The following is a 9,671-nucleotide window of genomic DNA, read 5'->3' on the forward strand; positions in this document are numbered from 1 at the left end:
CTATCACTTTGAACTTTTGAAGCGCGCCAAATTGATGATCAGCAGTATTACACATTGTGACGAGACGTGAAATCTAGCAAATGAAAATAAGTATAATATCCTTGACAAATTTAATGATAATTTCGACATTTTTTGGAAACAGCGTGGAAAAGCTAAAATTTTTCCTCGATATAATTATCGATGATTCGCATTTTACTAATTGTGAATAATAAAAAAATGACTTTATTAAAAAAACTGTTAAGTATTAGCCGCAAAATACGTTTTAATTAATACCAAAGAAAAAACGAATGAATACACCAGATATTTTGCTTTTAATGTTCATGTAAAATTTATTAATTGCTGAGAAGTACATGTTATTACAAAATCACCGACTATTAGTATTACGCCGCGCCTCAGTCAAATAACAATATATTATATTTTATCCATTTCATCACCAATTTAAATACATAAAAGCATTTTTACCAATTTCGCGATATATAGAGGCGCTACCAATTTTTACCAAATTTATCAGCAACAAAATCACGAAATTTACACAGTTTACTTTGACTTGTTTACATTTCACCATTTTCAGGGATCTCGTTCTTGTTACCCTATTTTACAGTTCAATTGTTAATGAAAATCCATACCCACAGTTATAGGACTAGTAAAACCTTTCGACTGAGGGGATGAAGCTTATTTAAGGCATTTTCAATTTTGGACTCATTGGCTTTATTGCCTTCTCGTGCAGACAATCAATTGGACCGGATATGCCTGCGCAAGAAGCCAAAACACCACCGTTTTTTCACATCTCTGGCCAATGTTTGAAAGCAGCGGTTTTACATTTGATTATTTTAGTGTATAGATCTTTTTACTTGATTAGAAGCAACATTCCCTATGAAAATCAGACATGAAAATTGTTCTGATACGTTTAAAAATATATCCATAAAAATTAACATCTTGATAGAAATTCGAAAAACAACAGAAATGAAATTATTTGTTTAACATAATATGTCAGGCAAGTGTTTTGTTCATCCTGGTCTGTAACACTTTAGTTTGTTCCTTTATTACATAAATTTTTGGACAAATTCGGCAAATCAATCAGCGGCGGGGAGAAAGTTACAATGTGTTTTTTTATATCTTTTAGCAAGATTGGTTGACTAAATGCAAATGTTGGATTGGCAGTTTGTTCTCCCATTCAGATAGGAGGTGGACCATTAGGGTATCTCAGCATTGGCTCCAAGCTGCGGGCGAACGAGTTGGCCATGGTGCAAGAAAAGTCCTCTTGCGACGACGGTACCAACGCTGCCACCCCCAGCAGAAGCAACATCAGCGCCTGGATGGGCAGTGACGCGCGAACGACGCGGCCCAGGAACTGGCAGCTGCGGCTCAGCACCGTTGTGTCCACTTCATCGCCGCTTTCGCCAGCTCTGCTGAAATTGGTATTTTAGTTTAAAACGCAGTTTAAATTTAAAATGGCTTTCCAGACATATAAAAAACAATTCATAATAAAGGATTTAAAGGAAAATAATTCCAAATTTTCTGTTATTCTATTTTATGATTGAAAAGTTTTATGGTATTGCTGATATTTTATGTTTTACTATTTATGTGAATTTAATCTAAGACTTAAACTGAGAAAAAACCAGCAAAATAAAAGTTTTTAATATTAAACTAATATATGCCGCGCATAATCAAATTCGTCTTGAACTATAAGGTAACACAGATGAAAAAAATTCTGAAAAATCCTGGAATGACTAATTCAATTTATTCAGTTGTCAGTTTTTAGAACTCTTTGTTGTTTCCCAGTCTAGTAGTATATTGACTAATAAATGCGCTTGTGATTATTTATTTTTACTAAGGACATTCTTAAAACTTATCTCTTACAGTTCTATTGGAATCTGAAATTCTATGAAAATAATTATAAGAAGAAAACTAGATATGAAGATTAATTAACGATCGAATTGCATTAAATAATATGTTTTAATGTAAAATAATAATGCGAAAATGAATATACATTGAGTGAGAAGTGACTGTGAGAATTGGTGAAAATCAAAAGAAACAAGCATAAATATTTACTTGAGACGCAGCTCGTCTGCACTTGCTGACAGTCTGGAAGCACCTGCTTGGTCCACAAGCTGTGGGAGAAACGAAAATCTTCGTTCAGGAGTGTGCACTCACGACAATACATGTATTTAAGATAAAAATTTAGAAGCATGCTACCAATCGGTCTGATTATTTATTTTGTATTTTCCAAAGTACTGGTGCTCTGAAGTGTTTCAAAAAGCCGGAATGCGAGAGAAACGGTACTCACGGGGGGTAAGTTGTAAAGGGAAGTGGAATCGAAATGGGAAGGTCGAATTGTGCTGAACTCGGAAGGATCACGTCCCAACACGGCGCCCAGCTTGACGATGTAAACACCGCACAGGCGACGTAGGGACTGCAGCCGCAGACGGAGGTCGGTGAGCCGACTCCACGTGTTTGAGCCCCTGGGGGCCTCGCAGTGGCGCAGCAATTGCTCTGCCGCCTCTTGCAGGGAAATTACTCTCGGCTCACACCGCTCCAGCTCGCATTTCAGCTCCTATTACAAAGACAAAAAAGTTATGCTCAGTGAATATGTAGCATAATTTTTTTATATTAAATCGAGGCTGTCATGCATGCCTTTATATGTGAACCATGAATTATCAAATAAATATCTGATTGATTTCCAATACACCCCAGTAAAGACGTCAAAAATGCTTACCCTAAATTTGTCGAATTTGTTCTCAATAACTGATATATCTTCGGTCAAGTCGATTGGTTCGGTTTGTCGTATGCAGTTTTCGGTTCTTTTGATCCACGTGTTGAGCTCGTCAATGGTGTTGTGGAATTCGCGGCTCTTTTATTCGAAACAAACAGCGTTATTTGAGTTGCCTACATTAAATTTGGTTATCAAACCTCTAGAAGGGTAGTCTGCAGTTGTGTCTGCCAGTTGGCAGCTCTTTGGCACACGGCTTCCCATCTAGAATTCATGCTTTTCAGACGCGCCCTCAGTGACTCCGCTTTGCCTTTGTCTTCCGTGTTGTCCGCTAAATGCGAGCCCACGATGTTCAGGGACACGACAATGCTTTTGTGGCTGTCGAGATCAAGGAGGAACTCCTGCGGACACAAAATTAGATTTTTTCCAACGATTGACCAACTCGCAACAAACCCTGTTGTCTTGAATGACATCCTCCAGCTGTTCTATGTTGGTCGGTGGCGTTTTCTGGCCGCTCTGGGTGCCTTCAGCGTACTGCAACCACTTTTCCAGTCTCCAAATATCGTTGTCGAGCTGCTGCCAGTTTTTGTTGGTGCACAGCGGACATGTCAGTTTTGCTTTGCCACTGTGGAGAGAAGCTTAGATTTAAATATCGTTCATATACTAAGTAAGTCTAATGAATATACTATAAACTGTCTAGAGTCATTAGTCAAAACTAAACAGTGACAGCGGATTAGACCAAAAAGTGAGCAACCATTTATGATTTTTCAAATTATTTTACTCAACTGTTCACATAGAACGGCAAAAGCTTCGTCGTGCGTCGACCTGTAATAACAGACAAGGATAAAACAGGTTAGCACTCTGGCAGAGCAAAACCACACACAAAAAAACGTCTCGGCTTGCGCGCTCTTAGTGGGCTGGGATTATTTAGGAAGGACATGCAAATTTAATACTCCTATATACTCTATAATGGACTGCGCGGTTTTATGAGATAGCACTAGCAGTACATAATTTACTTTTCAGTTAAAACACACATGCGAACTAAAAATTATATCCTACCTGACATCTCTGAAGTGCTTCTCCCGATTGTGGGCATCGGAGAGTAGCTTGTTGAATCGCTCCATCAAATACTGAATTTCGGTTTGTTTTTCCAGTTCCAAGCTAGCCTGATCTTGTTCCGAGAGGATAGAGCTCAAGTGCTTTACAAAATCAATGGACGACTGGCACATTCCGATAAGACGGACCTGTGAAAAATAAATAAATAAGTTAAAAAGGCAATATTTTTTTAAAATAAAATGAAAATAATATGAGTTTAAATTATTTACTATTGGATATGAAAACAATTCTGTTTTCAGAAGAGAATAAATAATTTATTTCTCAAAAGAATAAAATTAAATAGATAACAAGAGCAGCTGAGACTTAAAAAATTCAGAACATGTTATTTTTTTCTTTGTAATCAAACAAAAAAATTTTAATGAACTTATGTATTAAGCTAAATATACCTACAATGATTAGATTAAATTATAAAATAACATTATAAATTACAATAATAAATTATGCAACCCGCTGAAAAGAAACGCACGGCGGCACAGCATTCCAACATTAAAGGCGCAAATCAGTGTATAAAACGCATGAAAAAGGGAAAAAAGGAAATAAAGTAGCTCTGTTCTTGTCGCGGATAAGCTGATATTAATTTAAACATGAGTAAATTTGAATGAGATACAAACATGCCATGCAATTATTAGTGCAGAAATATTTTAATCGCTGCTAAATTTCCGACTTACCAAATTATTGGCAGCAATGGTGGCTTCCGCGATTTGCGGGGTGGAGCATTCGATGGCGTTCTGCAACGCGTCCAGGTGGTCTGCGCACTCTTTCAGCGCCGAGTCGAGCTCCAACTGATAGCCCTCTTTAGAGGTCAGTCTCATCAACGGTGGTAGGGTATCAACTTGCACAGCCTGATCAGTCTCAAACTCCAGAGTGGACACCTGGATGCTTTCGTTGACCAGGGTCAGAGGTTCTGGTTTCTGCTCGGCAGCTGCCTGTTGTTGTTGTTCGGCACGCTGCTTCTTTTTGCTCTTCTTGGAAGGTTTTTCTTTAACTGCTTGAAGAGTAGCTCGGAATTCACCGATGCGCTTCTGTATCGAGCTCCAGAGATCCTGGTACTCGTCAATCATAGATTGGATGGAGGAGAAGTCATCACCCTCCATGGATTGCATCACAGCTAGGCCAAGTTTGTCTGCGTTCTCGAAAGTTTCGTTGTGCGAGTCCAGTTCTGCTTCAAGGGCCTGCAGTGCTTTAAGAGTTTGTTGGGGCGGTTCGTTTTCAGACTTAAGATGTTGCAGCTGTGTCAACTTGACGTCGATGGTTGTCAGAGCCATGACAGCATTGTTGTGCGCCGTGATGAACTGGCTATTGTGCTGCTGAAGATTCCTCAGCTTTGACAGCAACAGAGAGGCGATTTGGGGCAGTCTGATCCAGCGCGCCAGAGACTGTCTCATGGTCGCCGTGATTTCGCACAGGTTGTCGAAGGACCCGCTGCTCTCCATTACCATCTTTGAGTACTGCTGCTCAAGCTGCTGAAGGGTGGAGTTCCTGGCGGCCACTTGCTCCAGCAAATCCTCCACCTGGCCCACCAACGGCTGCACCTCCTCCTTTGGCACTCCCTTGCTGTTCTCTTCAATTTGCGTGAGAACCGATTCCTGGGTGTTCAACCACTCCTCCTGTTCACTGCACAGCCGTTCCAACTCCTGCAGATGCACCCACACAGAGCTGATCTTTCGCTTTCGTTCCTCTGCCAGGTCGCAAACGTTTGCCCACCGCTTCTCCAGAGAGTCCACAGCCAGCTGCAGAGGGTTTGTATCGATTAGCATCTTGTTCGAGTCGCAGTCTACCATGAACATTTCAAATAAGTTGAGGGTGGATGCCAGGTTGCTGCTCTGCTTTTCTATACTCTTTTTAATTTCCTGCAACATAATTTTTAAATTTTAACTGTCAAATTTTCTTTTTTTTATAATAAATTCACAATATACGTGAGATTTGAAATTTTTAATCATAACTACCAAAGAGTTTTTAAACCAATTTACCTCCGCCTCTTTGAGCTTTTCTTTGATGTCCTCCTCCCTGGTAGATCTGAACACCAGTGGAGTGAGTAATTTCGCCTCCATGTTGTACAACCAAGTTCGCAGATCTGATATTTGAGACTCGAGCTGAGTGAACGTTTGCTGGATACTGCTCAGTTTGCTCGATTTTGTTTTGCGCGCCAACTGCATTTGGTTCCAGGCGTCCTGCACCTGCTGAATTTGCTCAGCAGTTTTTGATCGCCGATCCTCATCGTTTTCTGCCACTAGCAAATCGGCGCCAGTCGAGTTCAGCCATTTCAGTTCCCTCTCTTTCAGCGTGATTTCACTCTCCATCTCCCGCTCCATGTGGTTTGTATCTTCCATCAGACTGTTGGGATAAACGCTCCTAGTTAGCTTAACTCTTGAGTCAATGTCTTCTACCCATGTGAGGAACCTCTCTTGCCTGCAATTTAAACACAGTAAATTTTAGTTGATCAAGTTGTAATTTTACAAATACCTAGCATCGAAAACATTTTTCAAAGCCAATTTTTCTTCTAGGTGATGGATCAGCAATGCTATCTGGTGGTCCAAGTCTCCGTGCTGTTGCCAGAGCAACCACATTCGCTGGTTCAATTTCTTTGCATCGGCAGGGCTGACGCATTCCTTCAGCTGTTCATGAACCACATTCAGCTCTTCCAAGCTAGGAATCAATTCGGTCAGTGCTGTTCGTTGCGCCTGCGGAGAGAAATGAATAAAAATAATTTGCTATCATTTATAATTCTCACCCGAAGTGAATCGATCGTTGCCATAATTTCTGTATTGGATGTAGGACATGATCTACAAGTGATGGACTTGATGTCGTTTAATTTGCTCTGAATCACATTAGCTTGCAGCTCAAAATTCGTGTGCAGATCAAGCACCCTGAGCAGGAAGTCCCTCCAGGTCTCAAGACCAGCCTGCAGGTTATTAATGCGCTGGGTGATGGCGGCGTGCTCCATCTGGATGGAGGCTGCCAATGTCTGGTCGGAGAACTTCAACAACTGCAACTGCTGGTGCTTTAGGTTGTCCAGCTGAGACTGTCCTTCAGCGATCTTGTCCAGCAGGTTTCTGATTAAGTTGAGCACCTTGGGCACCAACTGAATGTGGACGTATTGCAGCTGCAATTGGTACCGCTCTTTCTCCATGTCTTTCAGCCAAGCCAGCAAAGTTGTTTGGTCCGTCCTATACTTGTCCCAGGCTGATATACGACTTTTGACCTGGGAATGTCTTTCCATTATCCTGGACAGGGTCTCGTTGTGCTGGTTGGTGAGTGAGCTGAATTGTCCTGCGAGGTTTTTATCTAAGTCGTTCGAGTTGTCGTTTGCGGCTTCGACTTGCTTCGATTGCAACAATGTGTGTTGACTAGAAAGAAGATTTTGATGCACCTAGAGAGAAGGTTGAGTTTTTTTTATTGAAAACGGACAAAATTAATTGTATGCAGAGTAGTTAAGGACACTGTAGTCTAAACCAACCTCACAAAGATGCTGATGTTCTGTTAGGCTATGGTAGTCTTCAGGAATGGATGTGGACAAAAAGGACTGAACGTGTTGCAGATATTCTTGCCACAAGCGCAAAGCCTCCGCGCCATCTTGGCTACGGACAAGACGAGCAGACAGGCGGTGGTATTGTTGGAATGTTTCTCGGAACACTTGTTGCCAAAGCTTTGCAAACAAATCAAAAAGTACATATAGAGTTAAAACTGCTCTAAAATGGCATATCATGTCAGTAACAAAAATTATTTATAACGCAAAATTTCCAGCCTCTAAAATGTACAGCTCAAGTTTTATAATACCTGTAGGATTTCAACGATGCATAAATTATTTTCTGGTTCGGTGGCGGCAGGACTGTATTCAACAGATTTTTCTCGTATCGCTTGAATCTGGCACTCAGCTTTGCCCAAAGACAAGAGGTGTGACCTCAAAGATTCTAGTTGTTTTTCGGCGTCCTTCATGTTTAAGTCCTCAACAACCGAGAGTGACTAAAAAAGAAAAAAATTGGTTATTTTTGCTAGCAAAGGCATGAGTTACGTTCTTACAAAAAGTGTCGAAATCCAATTTCGCTGCAAATTATTTTACATTTACTGCGTGTCATATGTGCGTACGTTTAAAAAAATTATTTGCAAACACATGAAAAAAAACATCTCAAACTAACTAAATAATAACTTTCTACATTTCAAATTAAGGTAGTTGAGCTATTTCTTTTACTAAAGCGTGCTCTAATAGTGAATTTGTTTAAAATTTCCTCTCTTTAAGAGACAAACACAAAGATGGAGTAAACAGGGCCTACCTCTTGGACGTTGTCTAGGAAGTTCCTGGTGTTCTTGAGATCGTCACTGCACACTTCTCCCTCGATCGCGCGTTTTTCGGCGGCCTCAGCCAACTGGACGATGGCTGAACGCACATTGCCGAGACGCTTGTTGAGCGTCTCTACGTCCTTGACCAGTGCCAGTCCTGCGGATGTCGAGTCCTCCAGTCCAAGCAGCTGTGTAATTTGCTCAGAAAGCCTCAGCAGCTCCTCGATGTCCTTCTCTTGCTCAGGCAACAATTCTTCGCACTGCTATGTGACAAAAGAGAAACGCCACATGAGCTCCAATCAAGGTACATACAAAATTTTCTTTTGCAATTTGGTTATTTAGGATTAAAACTCAAATTTGAAAACTTTCATGAATTTATAAAAAAAAATCAAGTTCAAAATTTGGCGGAAAAACGATAATCTTCGCAGCCCTACGTTTCCCTACGAAGTAATATCACTGCAGCGTCTTGGCCGTGGCAGACAAGATCACGATCAAGCTCAAAGCGCGAGGAAATTAGGAATAATCGTGGGAAAATCTTTTTTCACCTATATCGATCTGTAAATTCTCTGGGTGGGCTCAGCACCCACTTTGAAAAAAGTTGGCCGGGCGGGTGCTAGCACGCCAGAAAACACTGTTTAATTTCTATCCGCTTCTGTTCTACCTGGATGGTGTTGGCAAATTAGACGGGTGTGTGTTAAAACGGCTGGCGGAATCCAATGCAGTAGGGCAGGGGGTAAGAAGTTTGATTGTGTGAAGGGTCTTATCAAAAGTTTGATGAGCGCTGCTGGGGAGTAAACAACGGAAAATAGTTGCACACGCGATCTGCCGTGACAATTCAATACACACACACACACGTGTATTAGTTGCTTCTGACCGGTGGCAAAAAAGAATTTCCAGAGGCCCTTGAAACGCGAAATGCAGAATGTTCGTAAGAATCACGGAGATAGGAGCAATATTATTAATACCTCCATTAGACACTTCGCTTGTCGATGGATTTCGCGTGACGACCGATCGAAAGCTGACGGGCTGCCGCGAGGAAAAAATTCGTAAAATTTTAAGAGACACGCAACTTGGTGCGAAAATGAGACGAGGAGTTGACACAAACGAAGTTCCGTGCGAAATAAAAGTGCAAATACGGTGAGCTGCACGAGGCAAAAATAGCGGGACAGGAGGCGTTTGAAGAGAAATCTGTCATCTGGAAAGTAGTATTTGCAATGCTCACACACTTACTTAGTGCACAAGCAGAGCGAGGCGGAAAATGATATTATTACACAAGTGGAAAAGCAGCGAGGCCTAAAATCGAAAGTGATCTTCAAGCTTTATTGAGATACATTACTTATTGCAAAAGAGTAAGTTTTATAGTGCGTGTTTCATCATTTAATAAATTTAAATAAATATAAAATTTTAAAATATTTAAGAAATTACAAGGTTTTTAACTAGATTTCCCACAAATTGGGACTGACAGTGAGATTAGCGACAATTTTTAGGAATTTAAGGTAACGAATTAGGACTGTATACTGACTATCTTACTTAGAAGGAAATGGCATTCAATATAATAAAGTTTTGA

General features: G+C 40.7%; 1 protein-coding gene across 1 annotated transcript; it reads right to left on the reverse strand.

Moving 5' to 3' along the window:
- Positions 1–292: 292 nt before the first annotated feature.
- Positions 293–9,090, reverse strand: LOC135934338 (muscle-specific protein 300 kDa-like). The gene is made up of 16 exons (XM_065476007.1): positions 9,070–9,090; positions 8,098–8,367; positions 7,604–7,789; positions 7,284–7,472; positions 6,558–7,196; positions 6,290–6,507; positions 5,797–6,235; positions 4,495–5,676; positions 3,770–3,954; positions 3,497–3,535; positions 3,164–3,335; positions 2,911–3,111; positions 2,717–2,851; positions 2,288–2,554; positions 2,053–2,111; positions 293–1,409 (listed from the first exon to the last, which is right to left on the reverse strand). The coding sequence occupies exons 1-16, from the start codon at positions 9,073–9,075 to the stop codon at positions 1,175–1,177; spliced, it is 4,422 nt and encodes a 1,473-aa protein (XP_065332079.1). The 5' UTR covers positions 9,076–9,090; the 3' UTR covers positions 293–1,174.
- Positions 9,091–9,671: the final 581 nt, after the last annotated feature.

This window comes from Cloeon dipterum, chromosome 1 (genome assembly GCF_949628265.1).
Source record: "Cloeon dipterum chromosome 1, ieCloDipt1.1, whole genome shotgun sequence".
In the NCBI taxonomy this organism is placed as follows: domain Eukaryota; kingdom Metazoa; phylum Arthropoda; class Insecta; order Ephemeroptera; family Baetidae; genus Cloeon; species Cloeon dipterum.